Source organism: Typopeltis vanoorti, chromosome 14 (genome assembly GCF_054136105.1).
Source record: "Typopeltis vanoorti isolate ZY-2024b chromosome 14, IOZ_Tvanoo_1.0, whole genome shotgun sequence".
Classification (NCBI taxonomy): domain Eukaryota; kingdom Metazoa; phylum Arthropoda; class Arachnida; order Uropygi; family Thelyphonidae; genus Typopeltis; species Typopeltis vanoorti.
In genome coordinates, this window is record NC_143562.1 from 90,736,491 (window position 1) to 90,761,652 (window position 25,162).

The window sequence follows — 25,162 nt, forward strand, 5'->3', positions numbered from 1 at the left end:
CTCTCAGATATTTGGAAAATCATAAGGTATTTATTTTCACCTTCTTTCGCTCTAATACTATTATCTTAAGCTCTCGATAACATTAGGAAAGCAGTTCATGTGGTCTGCATATTATTCAATTGTTAGTCAGCAAACAAAAACTGGTTCAAACCAACAATAAAATTAAACGAATTTCGTTGTTGTATGATATATATACTAACTAGTGGCGTCACGTGATCATTTCGGTTGGGTGTGCTGTCATGTTTTCCAGGGAAGCTTGGAGACAAATAATCACATCAATAAATTTTTATAATTATTGATTTAATTAAATAATTACACCAATAAACGTCTTTTAGCTTTTTTTATATAATTATTTGTCGATGTAAACTATAAATACATTATTTTCATTTTGCATCGATTTCAATGATCTTTAATTCTTGGGGGAAAAAAGCATTCGGAATTAATAGTTTTTAGCATAATTTCATATATTAAAAAATTGACCGGCATATTATAAAATATCAACTAATTAATTAATCCTAAATTAAATTATTTCAGTCTAAAAGCAAAAGAATCATAAAACTAACAAGTCAAATAATATTAAATTATATATACTTACCTTTTAAATGTTTGTTTTTGTTTAAATTTGTTTCGCTACAAATTTACAATTCACTCAGTAACTTATTATTATTATTATTATTCGTGACACCTCCAAGGAGTCCGAAGACTCATCGCGGGAGGACACCTACAACAGTCTCAACTACTACACCGAACCATCTCCATCAACGCCATCTACCGCCCACCTCCACAACTAGTATTTTTTGTCTGTAAATTGCGTGTGTTCTGAAGGACTTACTAGACAGATGGCAAACTAACTGGTCACTGTTCACAAATCAGAAAAAGATTAACCAAAACCAGGAACACGTGTTTTATTACTGCAATAAAACACGTGGTCTATGGCTACCCCGCAACAGGCCAACCCATAATAAAATTTTAAGACAGACAAAGCGTTCCCAGGGTCGAGGGTGTACAATTACATATCTCAATCAATTTTAAGATTATAATTTGTGGAATTTTTTAATCGATCCCGGGGGGGGGGAAGGAAAGTTCCCCCTGCGGACCCCTATGACCCTGGAATTGCATTTTTATTGATGTATGAAAGTTTTGAGAGGGCATAGCGCATCAGCACTCATTTTAATTGGTCCAATGCAATTAATTGCAGGATAATTTGAATACTTCTGCATAAAGTGAGGGAACAATCTGCTCTATGATTGATTAGAAAACAACAATGAAGGAGATTGCTATATTTGGTTGGTATATTTGAAATACTCAAAGATGAAAATATGTGAACCATCATTTATAAGACACGTGAGAATAGAAAGGAATAAGTGTGAGTAGAAACACTTTCATTAATGGTAAACGAATTATTAATAATTAACATTTGTGATGTGTTTGTCCTATAAGTTGCTGGGTAGATTCTAAACATGAATAAGTAAATTTATGATGGCATAATTAACAAAAAATAAAACTTATGAGAGAGAGAGAGAGAGAAAGTATTGCAGGAATAGATATCGTTTGATGGAGCAGCAAATCATCTCGTAAAATGTGTTGCACATGTTATGTGTGTTTCTCTGGTTTGTGTATACAGTATTTCGCTCCGTTTGCCAAGAATTTTATTTTGTTTACTGAGACTCAGTATACATAACATCCGATCATTATCGGAATTATCCACACTTTTCCTAAATTCATTAAGTTTTTTTTTTTTATTTAATTTTTTTTTAGTATCAGTGGTTCTTCTGTCTTATCAATCTCACATATGCTGATATTTTCTTGTAGATCAACAACGTCTTATAATACGAGAATATTCATTTTTATTCAGGAATAGATATTTTTTACTGTCTGTTGTTTCCGAAGACTAGAATAAAAATGTCTCTATATACCTTTAAAAAACTTTGCAACCTCAACAGATGCTATACTGCAAAATAAAAAACAATTAGCATTTTTCTCCTAACATCCACTTTCAAATTTTCAGTTCCAGAAACATGCGTTAACAGCTGTTTGTAATAAAGCCATCGGATATAGTAATCTCTCAACTCATGACAACATTCAATTGGATTGGTTGACACAATAACCAATCAGAGCCACTAGGTGCTGAGTGAGCTCAAAATTTGAGCTCACCTAGTGACGCCTTCTCAGCAGTTTAAAAATAATACAACACTAAAATTTGACACACTGCGCCCTCTTTACAACTTTTCGAATGGCTCAAAGGTGTATGCATTTTGAAAGCACATCCGGGCTATTTACCGCGAATATGACGCAATGTTTACCCGGCGAAAAGCACCTTCTTCATGAAGCACTAATACTTTATTACCCTCGTGAAGAGGACAATGAAGCATTAGTGCAGTATATTGTGTTCAATTTTAGGAATCGCGCGCGAAGTCTACAAACACTCGCGTGAGTCTTTAACGGGAATAAATGCAAAAATATAATGTCGGTGATACTGATATTTCGTGGATGAGCACCGCACACCTGGATTATTCGCCCCTGATACTAACAAATGACCCGAATAAAGGAATTTGATAACAAATGCCGACATACTGATTCATCTTTGTTTAACTATACAAAAAACAAACAAACAAACAAACAAAGGAGAATTCCCAGACACCGTTTGAAAAAAACAGAATCTACTTTTACACAAAGAAACTATTTTCTCCAGGGACGTACTGTCAGGTTAATCTTGTATACGTTAACAATGTAGTTTTGTTTATAGCAGAAGTTTTTTTTTTTATATTAACGAAGCACTTTAAACCCTAGAGCTGAACGGGAAAAAAAATCTGCAGATTTAGTTGATAAAATGAGAATTTAAAATGAAATCTCAATTTATTGCTTATTTTCAGGATTTGCGTCCCAAGAGGATTGGAGTCCTTTAAGCCTTTTTACGCTGCTGGTAGAAAATTACGATGTGTGCGGAGGGCTGTGCCGATTATGACTGCCTATTTTTGTTTATTTTTCTTCTTGAATAGAAATGTTTCCAATCGCGTGTTAATTTTTTTTTCTCCAGTTGGATATTTTGTTTTTTCTAACTTCTGTATGCGAACAGTTGATTTATTTGTATTGCTGCAAAATAAAGTGTACACGACTTTGTATTTTAAGAAAAATCTGTTTGTTAATGTCAGAGTTTAAATGATCCAAATCCTTGTACTTCAAAACGTGATTTCCATTATGGATAAACAATTAAAGAATACTAAATAGCACTAGTAAGTAGTTGAGTTTTGAATTCAACAGAAGCTTGCTGATTTGGATTTCGAAAAATTAGTTAATGTTTTTCTTAATTTTTAAGTTAAAGATTTGTACTGGCGATTGTAACTTGGGTCCTTTTACGTGTTGATTTATGTTATCTGATTAACTATATACGGTTCTTTTGCCCTTAATAATTCCAATGGTGAAACAACAGCGCCATCTGTTGTTGAATATATTGTGTTTAAAACTTCATAAATTTAGTTGGGTAGTTTCGAATTATGGACAATTAGGAGATTAATGTTCATTAATTGTGCGTTCTCCTAGTTGGTTTCTCTATTTTGAGGGAAGAAAAATTCGAGTATTTTGAAACTATGATTGCGATCCTTCCGATCGCAATGCATTATTACTACGCTGTGAAGAATTGTGCTTAAGATAGTAATCCAGAAGAAAGATCTTCACGACTCTGATGAAAGGCTATTCTTTGAGTGAGAAATACTCATATTAGCAAACGGATACAAGTCATCGAATACAGATCGATTAAAAAAAAAATGCAGTTGCAGTTAGCAGTAGAAACTATATATTAATTCTGGGCCCAGCTCAGTATTTGGTTGATAGTAACTTTTTTTTTTCTTTTTGCAATTACTAACCAAATCTTAAAAATCTCACGAACTGCACTTGTGTTTAGAATAGCTAAAAATGAAGGAGGGTGTGTGTGGGGGGGGATTAAGATCAGCTCATCAGAAATAGCTCCACCTACTTCATTCTCTTCTACATTACCCTCTTACAAAACCTCCCTCCAAAGTTTTACATTCTTCTCTTCCTGGGTTTAACCTGTTTTACTGATTGTTTTCCTTGATAAACAACAGCCAAGTATTAGAAAATGTACTGATTCTAGTCAAGTTAACTACAATACCTGGCATTTATCTTTAAATACGTAGTGAGGGTGAGGATCGCCTTAAAATTAAAAATTGCATCACAAAACAGAATCCACATTTTTTTTTTTTTTTAATACTCAGCCTTTACAACTAAGATCCGACTCCATATTTTAGTTCATCTAATTTATCTACTTCGTTGTATAGTGAAATATATGTGCGACTCATAAATGGCGTTAACTTTGTTTTTTGTCAGAAGCAAATTTCTTCCGTTTAAAGATAGATTGGATTGAATTAGCAAAGAATATAAATTCGGGAAAAAAAGAATATAAATTTATATTAGCAAAGAATATAAATTGATTTAACTTTGGTATCTACTCGGATCTGCTCCCACTGATGAGACTTAAATGTTTGAAACTAGTCTGACATTATGAGATAGCGAGACAACTGATGCAAAGTCAACAACAACCTCTCTATAGAAGTAGATACGTGAAACTATTTCGCAGACAAACTTTGTTTACTTACACTTGAGTACGGATTAAAATAATATTATTCATTGTCAAGTATAATATATTTATAGTCAACGTGTTTTTATTGGATTAATGATAACTGACTGAAAATATCGAAGAGTTAACACCTGAAACAACATTTCAATATCGTTCTGGCTTTAATATTCTTCCAGATTTTTGTTGTTTATTTAAAGCTGTGACATATTTATCACGAAGAAATCGCCAATCTCTTAATCAAAATAATTTTCTTGTTCAGAGATATTCGTAGAACAGTCTATGGACAAGCAACGATGAAAAAAAAAAATGGACTTACCGTTTTATCGCCAAGATTATTGACAATGCAATGGAGATAAACGGTCTGTCCTAGCTGTGTGGTGACGTTTCTGGGCGAACTGTTGTCAAACGAGGGAGAGGCGTGATTAACAAATGTCCAGTAGTCACTAACACGGGCAGGTTGAACAAAACGCTTGAATTTTTCCTGAGGTAAAAGGTTTTTCTGAAGTGGTAAGTAGTCCCAAATATTGAGAACTGGACCTACAAAAAAACAGAATATAATTTATTATAATATAATATATTAATATATAATATAATATATTAATATATAATATAATATATTAATATATAATATTATATATTAATATATAATATATTAATATTATATATTAATATATAATATATAATATAATATATAATATATAATATATAATATAATATATATATATAATATATATATATATATAATATATATATATATATACACTGTATATGAATATGAACAAGTAAATAAAAAAAATAAAACAATATCTCTTATTTATAATCAAATCATCAAATTTTTATATAAGTGTATGCTTTGAAGTATCAAAAAAAAAAAGAAGAAAAGAAATACTTTGAAATTTAAAGTAAAAAAAAAGAGTAATAAATATTCATTATTAATTTATACTTATTAAATATAAAAACATTTATTTTAGAAACTGAAGAGTTTCGAATTCAATAAATAAGAATCTACCCTTTAGTATGATAGTTGTCTTGGTATTGCAACACTTAAAAGATGAACCAATAGCCTGCGTGGTCAGCCTTTTATTAATGATTTTCATTATGCTTTCACTAGTATGAAGCTGTTTGGAACAATTGGCCCGCATCAGAGACAAAAACAAAAATCTCTGGGACGTAAGTATAACTTTATAAACATTCGACAAGGTGGTGTCCAGAAATGGGATTTTACTTGGCTACGAATAATAATGGATATTTTAGATTTTTTTAGGAATGCATTAGCAGAGCTAATCTCAGGTAGTATGGTCACTTAAATAGAATCGGAGAGGAAAGATTAGCAAAACAAGTGTTCTCTGCCAGGTTGGCAGGAAAACGACCCAGAGGAAGACCAAGATATAGGTGGATTGATACGGTACAAAGTGCCTTAGACGATAGAAATATAAGATCTGATAATGTTGGAGTCTTGACGAGTAACAGACTGATTTGGAGGAAAATTGTAGATAGGAAGTTAGTAATGATGTAATTTTTTCATGTAGTACTGTCATATCCTGTACACCCCTTGAGGGTACATGGCACGAATTTGATGATGACTTTTTTAAGTAAAAGTCAAAAGATGTATAAGAACATAATTTTTGTTTTTCTTCATTGAAAGTTCTGTATGGACAATTTGATGTATGTAAAACCTTTGAAGTTTCTTAGAACGAATGGGATATCTAGATGATGCAAAATTGATAGATATAAACACATTCTACTGCTGCATTAATAGATGAAATATCTTACAGTTCAAGATAATTCTCATATTAAATTCTATACATTTACTATAATTACAAAACAATGAAGCATTAGTTCATATAATTTGTGAGTTCAACGTATCTTTAACCTGTGGGTTAAACGCTGATCGGGAAGGAAGATCGAGATAGCGTCAACACCTACAACTTGAAGGTGTTATAGGAGCAGACACAACCGGATTCCCCCTTGTATGATCTGGCAGATGGTTGGTGGGTCGCACCATCTCCTCAGGAACCGCTCCGCTCCTCACTACGTAAGCACCTTTCCTGCTCCAGGAAGCGGCGGAGGTAGGCTGAGAGACAGTTCCTAACACGGAGATAGATGCGATCCTCCTCGTTAAGAAGGTGTTTTAGTTCATATTTCGATCTACAAACTGAGCTAACATAAAGAACGAATTTTTTTAGCTAATTATAATGTATAATAAAATCATAATATTTTTATACAGGTGTATTCTTATAAATATCAAAAAAGAAAGAAAATAAAGAAGTAATGGGATTAATATCATATAAACTAGATCAGTTTAAAAGAATTACAACTTTTTGTATAAATAACTTTGACGCTTTAGCTAATTATCTAGTATTTCTTTCTACCTACTCGTTTATAAGTACGTTCTCTCACCTCTTACGCATGCTCCAATAGGGGCACTAACCTAGACTAAAGCTAGTTACGTTTGGTTCCCTTCATAATTGGATGTTACAGAAATAAAGATAAGTTTAATGTACCGATTATACGGAATGGTGGCTAAGGTAAAAAAAAAAATACTCTAACTAGATACCAATAAAAATTTAAACCGCATTAAGAAGGAATTATCTTCCCACAAAACATACAGTTGGCATTTAACAGAATCACCATTCTTTGCCCTCGGCCGCGAGCTGTTTTCACCAGAAATGCCTTCCCAAGTGGCAGACTGAGATAACCGCGATGCGTGACTTTCCTATCCGACAGTTTATTACCCTGATAAATGGGGCCAAGGGAGTTCTAGACAAGGAATTTCCACGCTTAGCTAACCGGCAAACAGAGATGTGTCTGGTCATAGGGGGCTAGTCTTGGTTTCAACTTCGCGAATTGCGTAAGCTTTAGTTAGGAGGTTAAAGAAGGGAAATGTACCGTAAAGTGTATGGGGTGTCGTCCAGGACAGATAAGTGTCTATGCACGGTTATGTGTGTGTGGTACAGTAGTAAGGATCAGTGTACCTTGTGGAGAGATGTTGCAGGCCGATAAAGTGGCGTCTCTTGTATACGTAAAGACAAGCTAAGATTTCGGTAGCAGATAACCATTCAAAGCTGCTTTTTTTTCCCTTTATGAAAGTGTCCCGACATACAAATAAAAAAAGAGACGGAAATACAGCAAATTCCTTGGGCCGTTTAGTATGGAATTTATCGACAACATTTTAGAGGCGTGGAAGGTATTTGGATCCCCCGAGGATACGGCGATTCTAACTACCGGAGTTCATAAAAAGGGAATAATTACTATCCCTAATTACAATGCAAATCTACTTGGGTTAATTGCCGAAGAAAAGGGTTAGAGTTCGGCTGTAAACTCAAACCGGAAGGAGGTGATAAATTCGTTAGATTTACCGCTGCATTGGTGGACGGTGACCGTGTGATGTGATCAAGCATCAAGAAGACGTAGTGTCCCTTCTAAACCGAACACCATAACAGTGAACTACTGTCAGATACGACCGGCTTTTCCATTGCCTCCGTCTTGCTGTCAAGGTGAGCTATAGGAACCCATTGATCGAATAGTAGAATGTGTCACTGAGTTCTGTCTTAAGTGTCCGGCTTACGATCAGTTTGATGTTCCAAAGGATAAATTTTATGTTCTGCCACCGTCTTCAGGAGGTAAATGGATCGGGAAAGTTTGTACCGAACTTAATAATGAGAAGTGATTCTATGAAGTCATTTTTTTCTTTTTGTTTGGATGGGAGGATTTGGTTCAATTGTCGTGGTTTATCGGATACCGAAACGATGTCTCAATAAGAATAGCGGTTAGTTAAAGAACCACTGCTCTTTATCTTCGTGGTTCAGAAGAAAGAAGAATAGGAACCATTCACGTCCCAGCTCTAACCTCGCCGAAGATTGTTTTTGTTAGTTCGGAGTTGTACTGTGACTACATGATAGCTGCCCAGGCTTGAACAAACCCAGAAGCAACACAGTCAACTGCAGATGCCAATAACTATGTCCTTATCTATAGAAGAAATTAGGCTATGTGAAAAGGAATCTATGTTTAAGTTCTGACTGATAACTTATTTTTAATCGCAGAATTTCACAAAATTACGTACGATCATAAATATTTGATCGTACGTAAACCTTATTATTGATCCAAATAGAAAATCTGCTTTTTAAATTTAATTTAAACGTATCCTTTCAAGCTAACTACAAGAAAAAGTTATTCAAGTTTTTACGAAATATATTTTGCTAGAAAATTATATTAATTTTTCAGCATTTAAGAGGACATCACTCTTCCTGAAATTTTGTCGATATACCGCAAAGAATATCAAATAATGAAACGTATGCTATGGAAGTCTTACACTCACAGAGTTATGATATAGAGAAATAAAACGTTAAAACAAAACCAGAAAACTACTTTGAAACTTCATAACGAATCCAATCAGCTGTCATTCATTGTATGCAACCATGGTGTTGAAGACCGGAAACCTAAAACGGTTGAATCAACAGAACTTCACTTGTAGTGTATTCTCTTGCATGGCATATCAGATTCTATAGCTGTCCTGTTAATTTTGTCAACTGCGTTGGGAATCATGCTATTTGGAACTAAAGTAACCATGAAGTTAAAGTCATGAAAGGAGGATACTATATACCTGTTAATGGGTTTGTTTATCTATTAGGTTTATGTGAATTTAACGAAGATAACGACGACCGGTGTGTTGTCCGAATCCCAAGTTTGAAAACAGAAAACCATTTGGTTGGTTGATTGAACCACCAATAAAAGATACAACGCTACTGATATGGGGGGTGAAGCGAACCGCTTTTCATAATCCCCTTTATCTGTGTAGAAAGCCATGGTGGTTGGAATAGTGTATGAGGTTTAAGCTCGCCCAGTGGATAGTAAAATTGCTTTAGGCCCTTCGTCCTTGTAGTGATCAAATTCATTGTAGTCAGCAGCTTGGTTGATTTGGGTGCATGGCCGCATTTGAAAAGAACCGTACTGCTAGAGAGAGAAAAGATAGATGGAATATTGGTGTCCGATTATTTCTAATGAACCATTGGACATCTAATATCATCCGTAAGTATTTGTTTTGTACTCGTTGTAATCTTAGTATGTTAGATTTGGAAGTATGGCTCCAAGCTATCACCATCTGATAAAGCAATAGTTTCTTGTATTCAGTTTGTTAGGACGGTTAATCATGGGGTGAAGTTGAGCGATAGCTTAACTTCAGATGAGCCTGATATGACCATTGAAATCGTAATCCTTTATCTGATTGTATCCCTAGATTTCAGTTTCTGTTTGCCATGGGATTTTAACATTAATGTGTTCGATATCTCTTTTTTTTGGGGGGGGGGATACTAGACTTCTCGTAAAGAGTATGGCTGTGCTTTTTGAGGATTTACTTGAAGTCTCCAATCAGAGAACCGTTTTTCCACCGTGGCAATACTGTCTTGCAGTCTTCTAGTTACCAGGCAAGGACGGAGAGATCTTGTTAACATTGCAGTATCGCCTGCGCACAGAGCTGTGATGGTCATCGTAGGATTTTGTGGGATATCTGTCCTGTAGAGTATAAAAGCGGAGCCAGCAAGGAGCCGTGTGGAACTCCTGATAAATTGTTCTGTCACTGATGTATGATATAATTAGACGTATTAAATTTATTGGTTTATTTTCTCTATTAAATTTGTAAAGAAGAACGTGGCTCCAGATTTTTGTCAAACGCTTTTGCAACTCCGGGAATACAGCACCAGTGTGCTGTTTCCAGTTATATCCTGTAGTAATATATTCAACAAGTCAATGGGTTTGCGACGAAGCAGCAGTACTGTTCAGCCTGAAACCGAATTATTCATTTGTAATGTTTAGTTTATTTGTTGATTCTTGCAATCTAGATAGGATGATTTTTTCCTAGATTGGATAGTAAGCTGATGGGTCGGTAGTTGAGGAAACTGGGGATCTTTACCCCAGTTTCCTCAAAACTGCCGACCCATGTTCCAATACATAAACCTTTACCAGGTTTATGTATTGGAATAATGTCGGCAATTTTCCATGTTGTAGGAAAATACTGCAATCAGCAGTTTGACGATTTTTATTTGTGACACCGTCCGGACCTGGTGCTTTTTTTGTTGTTGAGATGTTTGATAATGTTAATTATTTCTGTTAAGAGAAGTAGGGCTAATCAGCTCGAAGTTGTTTTAAGGTGCGCCTGACATGTTAGTGAACTTTGTAAACGATGCTGATATTTATGTTTTCGCATGCCGGACGGCACTGCTTTTCTAGATTGCTGACGGGAGCTTCAGCTTTCTCTGCATCTGTATATACAATACCATGCTTGGCCTGCATAAGAGGGGGGGGTAAGGTTTTACGTTTGTTACGGAGAGTTTTCAAAAATTAAAAAATTTTTGAATACAGGTGATCGTCAGGACTAAGATGTTAGCTTTTTTCCATATTCTTGATTTATGAGAGCTTCTCTAACTAGACCATTCAATTTGTTAAGGAGTGTTCGATCTTTTGGAGCATCGTGTGTTGTGACATCTCTTCCTGGCTTTGTTATTTTCCCTGAGTAAATTCATAATATTATCTGGGAGACGATTGGGCTTGTAAGTAGTTGTAGTAAGTACTTTATGAGGTTGGCTGTTGCTTTGTCTATCTCCTCCTATTTGTGTATGGTGGGAACTGGACCAATATGTTCGGGGAATACTTTGGGTAATTTTTCCTAAGCCATGGAGGGATGAGGGAAGGGGTTGGGAGAATTGCTACTGAGTGCCTAATTTAAGTAATATAGGGTTGTGATCTGATTACACTCAGTCGTTTGCAGCTGATACTGATATTTCGTCTAGGATAGCAATATCTAGAACATCCGGACTGCCAAGAGGACCATGATGAGTAGGTTCTGTGGGACTTGCTACCGAAACATAATTGGACTTCATGTAAACGGTTTCTATTAGTCGTTTTGCTGTTGCATGCTGAATGTTTGGCATTTAAATCTCTGCAATGATGGTGGAATCTTTGTTGCCTAGAATAGCGTCTAGATCTTCCATCAGTAGAGCTTTACTCAGTGAGTTGTAGGCTGCATAGCTTTTAAATTTTCCAGCATTGTTGGTGTAAATTTCAATGCCTGTTGTCTCTAAGATTTTGCTTTGGGGGGTTGGTTATGTTTAAGGTGGGTCTTGATATATATGGCAGTACCACCACCTCTGGAATCAAGTATCATTTTTATACATAATGTTGCTTCGTAATTTCGATTTGTTTGCTGGCCGAAGATGCATCTCACTGATTCCAATTACATGTGGGTTGTGTTTGAGTGCGAATTCTTGTGGTTCAAGGATTTTGTTGAGGTCGTTGGCATTCCAAGCGGCGATCAGGAGTGAGTTTAGTAGAATTTTGTTTCTGTTCATTACTAAGTGCTGTTAGGATAGAGAGGGTCTCTGGCAGAAATCAGTGATGGGCCGGATTTGCTAAAATCTTGTAGCATGGTCGTTAGTGAAGCAGCTATGACCGCAGTTAGGTTGGGATTTGTTTGTTCGTTGCGTGTCGATTTCTTGGAACGTAGCGGATCGGCGTAAGTTTTGTTCAGTGGTAGCTTTCCTTCCTGATTTGTAGAGTTTGAGTTGAAGGATGATCAGTATGCTTGGCAAGGGCGGACGAATGCTGTGTATTTCTTCCCGTCCATCGATTTTTTTTGGATAGAAATGACATCCTTTGTAGTTGGCAGAATGAGGGCCCCGCAGTTAGTACCTGTGATCCTAGGTTTGACACAGAAACTAGTTGGGTGATTTTCACCACACTTCAGACATCTGTAATCAGCCCCACAGTCGTGGCGAAATTTTTGGCATCTATGGCATGGCCAAGATGATGTTCCCTTTCTAAGAGGTTCAGTCCTTAAAAGGATTGGCTTTAAGAGGCAAAGCAAGAATGCTTTTCATCTTTCCCGTTATCTGTAGAGGACAGTATAAGGATAAGGTGTTATTGAGCTATATAAATAAAAAAGCTCTGATCATGGTAGGAGGGTAACAGCAATACCCGAGCCTCAGAACTTTAGTGGATACAGCATTGCCATCCATTACCCTCCAAGGGTATTAATCACCGCATCTCATGGTCCATTCTCCATCACTAATGACTAAGAGGTTCAGTATTAATTTTTTTTTTTTTTTTTTTTTTTACTAATAATAAAAATATGATTATAAACTATAGGTGTATGGTTTGCAATCTCAAATTTTTCAGCTTTATCAAATTTAAAACCTTGAAATGGCAGATTTCTTACTTTTATTTCTTATTTTATTTGATAAAATATAAAAATATGGATTATAATGCTTAATAAAATGCGCATTTAGTGTAGAAGCACAGAAATATAAATCATAGTAGTAATCATGGAGGTTGGTAGTCTGTACTACTTTAAAATTATCATGCGTTGATAGATCAACATAAATCTAGCGTTGCAGAGAAATTCATCTTGAAGTGCATGCACTTCGTGGGGATTTGGAGTGCATTAACATTAGAATAAATGCCTTCACTTAATCCTGCAAACTGCATAATACAGAGGTAGTTATTCGTGACTGGCTCGTGGCTTGTGCGAGTGAAATTTATAAACTATGTTTTCCTGCTGTTTGGACAAACGTAACACAATCAAGCTGACTTTAACTGCTCCGAAAAGGAAGTACTGCAGCACCTTTAAAAGTTTAAGTCTATTTACGAAGAAAATTCTCTTTATAAATTGATAAGTATGGAATAACAATTCCTACAAAACAATTACTTTTATACTAAAATATTATCATTTAATAAAATGAGAGTGCTGTCGATTTATTTGTCAGGGAATAAAATGACACGTGAAATGAGTTGTCTGGTATTGCACTAGGAAGACAGCCCGTCTCAAAATCGAAGTGTTTCTTGTCTTTATTTTACCATAACCCAGACTGTGGTTACTGCAACCGAATTATAAGACGTAACTTATCCCCACCTCCTCAAGTATCAGTACGTTTTTCTTTTTGGAAGTCAAGCAGATGCAATATTCGACTCGCTTCAAATATAACTTTCGAGATATTAAACGCAGAAATTTGGAGGGAGGGAAGATAAAAGAGCTTCTTGGATTAGCAAAGACTTGTTTTCAATATAAAATACTTTACATTGAAATATAGGAATAACAGTGCCATATTTTAAATTTAAATAACTGAATTGTAATCGTATTAGCAATCTTTACATTTTCTCAATAGTCAACTACGTTAAGGTATTGCGTTTCTTATCTAAAAATACAAATCGTGAAAAATTCTTCGATTTCTTATGACTTCATATTATCGTTCTAAAACCTCCCTTAATACACCAAGAGTATTTGCAGTTTATCTTCTTCGAAAAAATTTAGTTTAGAAAAAAAAATTAAGATATGGAGGAATATCTTAGCTTTGCCCTGATAACTTTTGATTAAAAGTTTTTTTCCGTTCAACTGAAAAAAAATATACAAATATAAAGAATACTTTGTAGAATATTCACATTCCTACCACTTTGCTTTTAATAGGCAACGATCTGTTGAGTATTTATTCAGGTAACTGCAAATATAATAACCCTGATTTGTTGTTTTGTGGATGGGCTTATTCTCCAACCAAACATAATGTTGGGGACACAAAGGAAAATTTCATAACACGAATCGCCCAAAATGAGTGGATGAACTTATAATTTAAAGCAGTTATTACCCTCGAAAGATTTGTGAATCTCTCAGCAACACACTTTCCTCGAAACCGCTTTATAATCTATGAACCTAGGGATATATTCATTGCACGGGAAAATATTAATAGGCCACACGCAATCTTCTAGTTTCCCTCCGGTCATACATTTGTTCAACGTCTTCATCTTCTCCTTAAAGCAACACACAAACGATTTCAGTGTTCAGAACTGCCTTCGACGATACACAGTTCTCCGACACTTATTAATCATTTATACACCTACGCCAAGTCGTTATAACTTGTTTGTAAGTCGTTCACTTGGGCATCTGCCTATATATAATTGTTAGGACAAATAATCTACGATGGTCAAACTATATTTAGGCAGATTTTCTTTAAAAACGCAGTCACTTATTGCTTCGATGTTCACATGCAACTTTTATGTAGGCACTGGCCTACATGAGCAAAACAATTGTGCCTAAATATAATTTTAATGCAGATATTCCAGAATTATTTGTCTATAATCCTATTCGATAACTTTAAATGAATTACATTTTTCTTTCGAATTGTTTGAAACATAATACGTGTAAATTTCTTTCTCCGCTAAATTCCACTGATGTTGGTAACAACTTTACCCTTAATAATAAAACTACACTAGCAGTCGATAAACATTATTGAACCCCGTCATCAAAACGCCAAGATTATTATTTATTTTCTGGTTAGTTCTTTTATTAATTCCGCTCGAAAGAATACAGCAAAGTACAAGCAACGGTGTCATTATTCGCCAAGTAGAGTACCTGAAAGAAATCTTCTAACATGTAAGCGAGTAATGTCCTGATTAAAATGTCATTATCGGCACAGACTCGCGAAGAGTAAAGTTATAGAAGAGAGCGAATGCCTTTTTATGCTATTTAGGTGCTTAATTTAGCAGGAATTGCAACGGATTCCTAGTTATTTTAATTAAATAGGAAAAAAAAATTCTCTTAAATATGTAAAAGAAATGGCAGGTGATGAACACCATATGCGATAGCAGTTTCCACAGCTGGTTCGAGCATCAGCGATGAACAGAGCTGAACATATCGCCCGGATCTTGTTGCCTTTTTTTTTTTTTTTTTTTTTTTTAACGTAAAAACGATTTGACTGTAATTAAGGTGGCGATGTTTAATAAAGTCTTCATGCTCAGCTGACAGAAGGTGTCACAGAACTACATATGAAACAAATCAATACGGATTCTCCGCTCCAGACGTATTGAAAACGATCTAAATGTAGCCTTATGAATTGAGACTCGAAGCACATACTCAGATAATTTCACTAAGCTCCGTTTGTAGCAAAATTTAAACGAAGTAAAGAATTCTTTTTACTGGATCGTTCATTTTGTTTTTTTTCCCAACAAGATGAGGTACTTCTGCCTGAAATGAAAGTTTGCAAAATGGCTGCCATTTGGAAATGCTGTACTTTTTTTATATAATCAAAAAATGTTGAGCTTTTTTCCCCCTCTCTACAGTTCTCTTTTTATTGTAATTTGCCAGACTTCTGATATTAAATTTCTTCGTCTTTTAACAAAAGATTCAATCTCCTTAAGGTAAGGGATTAAATGAATGCAGTTAAGATCAGTTAGTTCGATATATTCGTACTATTTTTATATCTCCATCCACAAATGCGCTACACTATGATACGCCTCTTGATTTTCAATGCATCCGAACTCATAGAAAGAATCACTTCAGATTCATTTTTATTATTAGTACGCAAGAACTACATTTTATTTTAAGTATTACATACAGGTAAGCTTATCCTATTCTTACTATTTATATTAAATAGCACAAGGTGCTTTATTCTCTAAGATCAACAATTTACTATCTGTGAACAAAGGGATGGGAAAAACCAGAAAATACAGTTATGCATTTACGTAACATCCTTCGGGAGAAAAAATAAACAAATAAAAAAATCCACAAGGGCAAATGAATTATAATTGAAAGAGCATAGTGACTACTCACTCCTTGATTTCAGAAGATAAATATTATCGCGAACTACGCTATTTCAAAACACTTAAGTAGCAATTTTCTATTATCTTGTAATATATTTAGCTGAAACAATTCATTTATTTTCTATTAAGTGAAAATGATTCAGGTAAACTAGATAGGTACAGTTTTTCAACGACATCATACCATCGGGAGACCGTTCTTTGTTATTACAGGGTGGATTAAGGGAGTCCAGTAACTTCACACTCAAATAGATAAAAGAATGACAAATTGTTTTCCTATAATATACTTCGTTGATTAAGAGCACGGTGGTTTTTTACAACCATTAATATGCTCTCAAGGAAACCTTAACGATATGAGCACGGCGATGTTTATATTTTGAAATGAGATATCATTCCATTGAACTCGATCCTGAGCGGTGAAGAGGAGATGCACCTGCTGACGTATTCGCGTAAATTGCGAAGAAGATATAAAATGCACGCAATTTAACTCATTTGGTAAAATTGCTTTGCGTTATCTATGAAAACTTGTATATTCATCTCAGATTCTTTTAATAGGGTGAAAGGGACATTTATACAGTCAGATTACACAGGGTAAACAGAACGCTGCCGTCAAACTTAATTAGCATGCACTGTTCATGATGAAACAGTTACATCGTTTAATTACCAGAATAAACATTTTTTGACAAAAAAGTAAATTCGTTGTAAACCTGATCATTTAAATAGGTCTACAAGTGTAATGCAGTCAGAATTAAAGTACTTTTGTCATTGAACAACCAGCTACCAATTAGCATCTCTTTGCATGATGATTCGTTGTTCAAAAGGGAATGCTGAAGTGATGCAAACACTGACGTGAAACGTCATCGAAGGTTGTAATAACTCAGTGTCAATGTTTGGGGAAAATGAACCAACCTTTTTCTATAGTACTGCCTGGAAAACCACAAATTTTAATTATAGGTTTAATAATTATATTTTATCCAATTTGAACTAAGAGCAAGCTGATTACAGTATGTTCAATCGTTCTAGTGACGATTTAAATCTCAATATTTTTTCAAGCTCTCTGGCGATATATTATCTCAGTTCCTTGGTCATATAGAGAGCCAGATAAGTTCTTCAAACTCCGCATTCGGAGTCTATTTCAAGGTGTAAGATAAACTAAGCCATTGTTCCTATTCTTTTCTGGATTTAAAGGCCACGTATGACTGTGATATAAATTATGAAATCAGTTGGCAACGAACATATCTTCAATGGCAGGGGATACTCGCTAGGATGCACACATGCGCAGAGGTTTTGAATATAAACAATGCCAAGGTGTCTTCTGGTAAGATGTGATGCAGTTTAGTTATCAATGGTTGTGTTTTCTGTTTGTTTTAATTTATGGTAGGCTTCCCCCTCTCCTGTTTGCACGCTGTATTTGATTGAGGAGCACTTAGCAACATCTCAAATGAGTTCTTTTGCTAATCACTGGCTCGATTTATATTTTTTCCTTTTTTTGTACCTTTCTCTCATTCTTATAATTAAGAACGCATCGTATTTTTTTCGAATTGTTTTCTATAGATAATCGACCATTTGTCTCGTTTAATTAGTTTTTTTAGCTTCATTTATGTGCTCTATTTTTGCATTTTTTAAAATACTTTCCACAATCTCTTTCTTCTCTCATCGCTTAAGATAATTTTATAATTTAAGTTCGTCTGTTGTTTTCACACTTTTTATGACTTTTTTTTATCATGCTTTCTTTCAATACATACAACTTATTTTTTAATTCCTTAATTAAAGTTCTTATAGTTTGGTTTTTGTCTGGTTTACTCAGATCATTATAGTTGATGATGAGATTAAAAAACCTTTAAGTTTCTGCTTCGATCTGACGTTTAGGAATCTAAATTTTACTTAATGAAAGATCTAAGAAACTGTCATTAAAATAATCCATTGGTTTCCTTGTTCATATAAAAAAAAGGAGACAGTTTGTACGAATTAGTTTAACAAAGACTATCTTATTTCAGTACACGTGAAGTAACAAACTTGTTAGTAAAAAAATAAAATAAAGAAATAAAACATGTCACTCCCGTCCACTCAGGATACTAATGTTCTATAAGTTAACAAACTTTCGTGGGCGAAATCACCAAAATAAATTCAAAATCGAAAATTCTTCATAAATTCGGATAACCGAATGCGTGATTGCAGATAATCGAGACTAATTAAGTGACTTTTCATATTACGGCTATTAATAATGTTGGTGTCATTTTAATTGTTATCCATATCACCTTAAGCTAAAAAAAGACTACTTGAAATAGTTAAATTTAACTCCAAATAACAGCTGTTATTCGGAGCCAAGTTAAAGAAATTACGCCATTAAATATTTCAGTACATTAATGTGCTTGATGTAAGATTTGCAAACGGATTTCCCAGTCGCTCCTTCTCTTTGCTTCCACAAACCGATAATACAGCTCTACATGATCTTTCACTTGTCCCCAAGCTCAAATTTAAACCCTCCCCGCCAGGCACCTTTTAAACAGGATTATGATACATTTACGAGGTGCTGTCCGTCTCCGCTACGGGGGGGGTTACTTTTTAATTCTTAGACAGTTGATGGCAGTAGATTCCCCCTGGCAAGTCTCTGAATGCTCCCACGAGTTCTGTCGGATTTTAATTCCGCAACACGACTCTCCATCACTGGTTGAATGTATTCCTCATTAAAGAACAGACCCCCCCCCCCGCCGCACGTGCGCCATGTGATACAACTCTTATTCGTGGATTATCATCTACGGATAAGAGCTGTCATTTACAGCTACAGCAGGTGGCAAATTCTCACCAAAGGTTCGGGCATTACGTCTAAAACAAGCTGACTTGACAAATTGTGACATGATTGATGACCTGAAGAACACTAACCTTGTATGTCTTCCCGTATTATCCTACTATTAACGTGGAAAATTATTTCCTTCTTCCCCGTCTCATAGTTATGACTCCTCCTGAACAAATAATTAAATGTTTTAGTCTTAACAATTATATCCAAAATTAATCTGTACCCGGCAAGTGCTGAAAGTACCATGATGCCATTGCATAAATATTTACTGTATATGAAAACTGTTGCGGATGCATCCCCCTAAAGATTAATTTAGATTCCTATGATGAAATACTGCCTATTTGTGAGTCGTAATTATCTCTATCGATATGTATTTGTCTTCCGCGTATTCTACTGTAATTACAAATATATAGCTGAACAATATTGACATCTAAAAATTAAAGATACCAAGAAATTATATACTTGGTTTAATCCTTTATCCAAGTGTAAGCAAAGTTTGCTCCTGAACTATTTTCAGGACTGGGGCAACTCGTATGAAGAAGCTAATGACTTCACATCACTCGCCTTAGTATTCCATAATGCAAAGAACATATCCTTGCGGACATGTATAATGCCATGCATTATGGGAGGGGTCACTACGCAGACCAGTTTCCTGGTTTAAGTGCGGGATTACCGATCTAATGTGGAGCCCTTCTCACCAAGAAAATTTTGATTTGGAACCTCCTCCACTTAGTCATGAAATTCAAAGAGCAGTTAAGCAGCTTAACAGCAATAAGGCACCAGGTGCAGATGAAATCCCTGCAGAGTTAAAGCCACAGGGGATGGAGGGATAAGAGTGTTTCATAGATTGATTACAAGAATATGGGAGACAGGATCATGGCCTAGAGACTGGAAGAAGTCAGTTTTCATACCACTACGTAAGAAAGGTGATATGAGAAGGCGTGCAAGAATTATTGAACTATTGGTTTAATATCTCATGCAAGCAAAATTTTATTGAAGATCATGCTAAATAGGATTGAGGCCAAAGTTAAGGAAGAGATGCCCGAGGAACAAGCAGGTTTTAGGAAAGGTAAGGGCACCAGAGATCAGATCCTTGCCTTAGACAGATTATAGAAAAATATAAAGAATTCAGACTCCCTTTAGTAATAGGTTTCTTAGACTACTCTAAAGCTTTTGACTGTGTTGGACATGTGAAACTGTGGGAAGTAATGAAAAGAATGGGTTTTCCTCAACACACTATCAGGTTGATAGCCAACTTGTATAAGGAGCAAGAAGCCACGGTAAGAACAGGTGTTGGATTGACTGATTGGCTTCAAGTTGGAAAAGGAATTAGGTAAGGATGTTTACTTTCTCCTCACAAGTTCAGTATATATGCGGAGGACATCATGCGTGAAGCATTGGATAAGCTCAAGACAGGAATTAGGATAGGAGGTAGATTGATCAGTAATCTGAGGTACGCTGATGATACAGTACTCCTATGTAATGACATGGAAGAACTAGGACTAATTCTTGACAAAGTTAACAAGATCAGTAATAACAGAGGACTTCAACTCAATTCTAGCAAGACAAAGATCATGGTTCTCAAAGGAAAAACAAACAGAGAAGCTCTCGAGAAACAAATGTATCTTAATGGAGAAAGAATTGAGGAAGTCAGCAAGTTTGAGTACCTGGGATCCATTATTAATGTGAAGAATTGCTGTTCAGAAGAAGGGTAGAAATGGCTAAAACAACAGACAGAGACCAGTCTAAAATCTGGAAGAAAGTTAAAATATTTTGAACACAGAGAGAGGGGACTTCTCAGAGCAGTAACAGAAGGTAAAGTTCATGGAAAAAGAGGAAGGGGTACACCATCAATGAGATGGATGGATGGTGGGTGTGGAGTGACTGATCTTCAGAGAGTTGAGGCCGACAGAAAAGCAAACAACAGGACTACATGGCGAGGCCTGGTGTGGAACATCACCAAGCATCGGAGTGACCATACGGCATCTGTGAACATACAAATATACATATACATATACAATAGTTACCTCTCCAAAAACTCGTGAGATCTCCCAACAATGAGAGCCCCCCCAGGATCAAACTCAGCGTTGTTTCCCCTTCAGTAACAGGCTCACCCTACCACTGAGAGGAACTCTCAGCGTTGGCTCTACCCCGTGGCAAGCTCACCTCACCACCACCACCGAGCAGAGCCGTTCATATTTCATTTCATCTGGTGGGTAACAGCAACAGCCGTGCCTCAGTTGACTTCATGGGCTACAGCATTGCCATTGATTCCCCCCCCCCCCCAGGACCTGGGTGACAGGAACAGCCGAGCCTCAGTTAAAACTTCATGGGCTACAGCATTGCCGTTCATCCAAGCAGTTTGACTGATTGAGGCCTCATCAGGAGAGACCTAGGAGTGATATGCCAAGGTTGAAGTAATGCAGACGTCATATTTTCCTATACAAGTCTGTATAGGAAAAATGTGTCACACCTTATTATTAAAATACTCTGGATTGGAGATAGCTGTTGGATGTTTTATACTTAGCTATACTATAAATTAAAGATCTGACATTTGTTAAAATATTGGGTATTGTAATTATGAAAAAAAAAATGATGTTTTTGAAGATCTCTAGAAGAGGCACGAAACTCTATGTAATAAGCCAAGAAGTATACGAGTCAGTAAGAATTGACATACGTACGTACACACCAGGTAACATTTCGATTACTTTGTAATGATGGATTTTTTTAAATCCGCAATTATTTGATCCAAATCAAAAACAATTGACAATTCAAAAACATATTTGAATTGTAACGAATACTACAAACTGTAGTTTAAAATGAAACAATGAATCTCGTTCCACATTGCTCGCGACTAATAAAAAAAAAAGTCTCACGGAAGTGTATCTGACATGTGTGCCATCATGGGAGGTCTTATGGCAATAAAGAAACACCCTATCCTTCAAAAAAATCCGGAAATGTAAGCTTAGATTTAAGGAAACCGCAAGTGTATCGATGTAAATGATAACATCTACAAGGATCACATTACCACTATAAATAGACCGCATTCATCTCGTGGAGAGAGAAAATCTAATGGAATCCCAATCCATCATCCAGAAATCTCATGGCGACTTGTACTTATGAGATAATATTTGTCTGCCGGAGAGACCTGTTTGTAGTTACGTCAGAGAGAGTGGAACCGACCGGGAAAGCAAAGATTGAGAGGGGAAAGATCAAAAGAATCCTAGAGGCTACAAGAGTAGTCCACAGTAGTGGTATATTTGATTTTAGTGGCTAGTGGGAAGATCACAGTTTGTTTGTTTTTTATTTTTATAATACTTGTAGATTTACAGCTAAATTTATACCGTAAATAAGATATGATTCACTAAAAAATGTATTAATTGTATTAAAAGAAATACACCTTTTCATATATTTCATACTATTTTAATAAATATCTAGGCCCTACTTAGTACTTGTAATTGATGAGAATGGAAGGGTAATGATTGAATATTCAAACTCTGGGAGAGTAATGGATGGCAATGCTGTAGCCAATGAAGTTCTAACTGAGACTCGGCTATTGCTGTTACCCTCTCGCCATGATCAGAGCTTTATTAGCTCAATAACACCTTATTCCTACACTGTCCTCTACAGATAACGGGGAAGATAAAAAGCATCCTTGCTTAGCCCCTTTAAGCCAGTCCTTATAAGGACTATAAGAAGCACTTGTAATAGGAAATGTCATTTTTGCATCCGGGTTATATATTTATAAAATTTTGAAACGGTAACCAGAAGAAAAATAAATGCAAATTAACTTGAATTAAAAAAAAAAAAATCAATTCTACAGGATAGTTAACACTATCAAAAAAGAATTTGGTCTTGATTTCACTTCAATTGTTGTTCGGATGATCAGTGGAGCGTGAATCAGAATTTCTTTTTTTGTACAATTATCTGTTAATAGGCTCAACTAGTAAAAACGTCAATACTCCCCAAAACTTCCACGTGATGACTGACCACTGAAGTAACAATCAGTATTTTTTTTTTTTCTTGTTGCTATTTCTGTACCTTTAAAGTTCCTATGTATATCTGGCATTACGAAGAGCATCCCTTAATTGTAGATAATCAAATCCTGTTGCATTATGTTTGCAAATAAATAAACACAATGTTGCATTCCTTAAGTGAAACTCGATGGACTTTCTTAATGCAGTTCAACTGAGCTAAAAGAGTCATTTATAACGAAAATAAAGCCAATTTAGAACCATCGAAGCTCGTATTTCTTCCTTTAAACAAAGAATAAAAATTCTGTTTGTTTTTTTTTTACGATTTTTTTTAAAAGAGATAATCAACTTTATTGTGAAAGTCTTGCGCAGACTTTCGAAATTAAATGATCCGAATGAATGCAATTTTTCTGGTGTACAAATTTCAAAAACAGAAAACATATTTCGGTAATTTGCATAAACATATGCAGGAAATAATAGATGATGGATTTGGTTTAAAAGAAATATTATCCAACATCATTTGCTTTGTGGATTTTTTTTAACTAAACAAAGCCTGCATACCAATCTGCTATCATTATGAAAGCAAATTCGCTACGTTAAGATTCCATCCACTTTTTTACAATGTTCCGAGTGTCATTCCAGATACGAAAAATATTCAAATTGCAAATTGATTTGCATAACTTTCGTGTACACTAATTCTTTCATACTCTTTTTCATCTAAGTTAATGCTTATGTTTTGTCAGCGGGATACCGCTTCATTTCTTATCCCCACAAGTAACGCAATTTCGTCGTCTGCAAGAGAAAAAAGAAGACATTTTAAAGTAAACAAAATGGCTAAAATTTGGTAAAAAAATATCCCAATAGTTAAACGATATACTCATAATTGGTGTATCAGAACTAATATTTAACTCAAAATTGCGAAAAAGAATTTAAAAAATACAACTTATGAGCTCATACTCGTCTCCTCTACTAAAATTTATTCAACACTATAAAGTCTGAGCAATATGTTACCCTATCAAGATAGGGTAACATTAGCAAGATATTTACGTATTCTAATTATAATTTTTTGAAATATCCTACACAGTAACAATGGTAATAATTACATATTTTATTATTATATCTGCGCAATACAGTAATACAATCCTATACAGTAATAATAGTAAGATTTTTATACCGCTAATTGTTGCTCTATAGTTTATTTTAACTGTACTCAGGGGCGCGCCGACCATATGTGAAATGTGTGCGACTCACACAGGCGCCAAGATGGTAAAGGCGCCAAAGAGGAGGAAATACTTTAATAAAAAAAAAACGTTTTTTTTTAAAAGTGATTTTTTTATTGGGGGGCACCAACTAAAGTTTTGCACACAGGTGCCGGCACTACTGGCGCGCGCTTGACTGTACTCAACTTAAAATAGCAAAAAATAAGAAATACACCTTTTTATATATTTCATATTACTTTAATAAATATCTAGGCTCCACCATTTGATTTTATTCGATAAAAAAGACAAGTAAGATGGCGGCTCGCGTGTTAGTGTTTCGTGTCGTGTATTTTTGATGGCGAATTGTGAATTTGACTGATAAGTTTTTAGAGATTTATGCTTATTCTTTAGTAATATCAGTTATTTGCTTGCTGCCATAAACAGGCATTTTATTTTCCATACTGGTTTATCCAGGTAAGTCAACTGACTTCACAAAGGCGATACGCTAGGCCTACTACCATTAGTAATTGTTGTTGTATTTTAACATCTTATTACTGGTTGACAAGCCTATGCTTGATATTGCTGGCAGTCCTTTGCGGCTGCGGGATATTTTACAAAAATTTCTGCTGGCACCTGCGGGATATTTTATTAACGCACATACGCAGTTAAATCGATATGAGCGTACCTGACCTAGACGTATTCACTGATTTGCTCGATAAAGAGCCAGCTCTTGAACTCATTGATAAACTCCAAAAGAAGTTCAAGCTGACATGGCCTACTAGTATGATTGACCCCGACACTATTATCGAGTCACTCGATAAAAAGCTAGCACTCAGTTTTATTAAAAAGCTCCTCAAAAAGTTTGAACGGGATTGGCCCGGCTACTTAAATTTGTATTCCTCACCTGAAGTCGATGTTGAGGAAAATGAAGACTCCCCTCAAATGGAGGAAAAACTCAATCTAGTTGTCTCTACCTCTAATCCTTCTGATCAAGAAGAAACCCACGCACGTAAGAAGAGAA

General features: G+C 35.3%; 1 protein-coding gene across 1 annotated transcript in view; it reads right to left on the reverse strand.

Moving 5' to 3' along the window:
* Positions 1 to 25,162, reverse strand: part of LOC150099752 (zwei Ig domain protein zig-8-like) — a 208,745-nt gene that overhangs the window by 107,718 nt on the left and 75,865 nt on the right. The window contains exon 2 of the mRNA XM_090403881.1: positions 4,911 to 5,131. Within this exon, the coding sequence (XP_090260007.1) occupies positions 4,911 to 5,131 (221 nt within the window). The remainder of the gene's footprint in view (positions 1 to 4,910; positions 5,132 to 25,162) is intronic.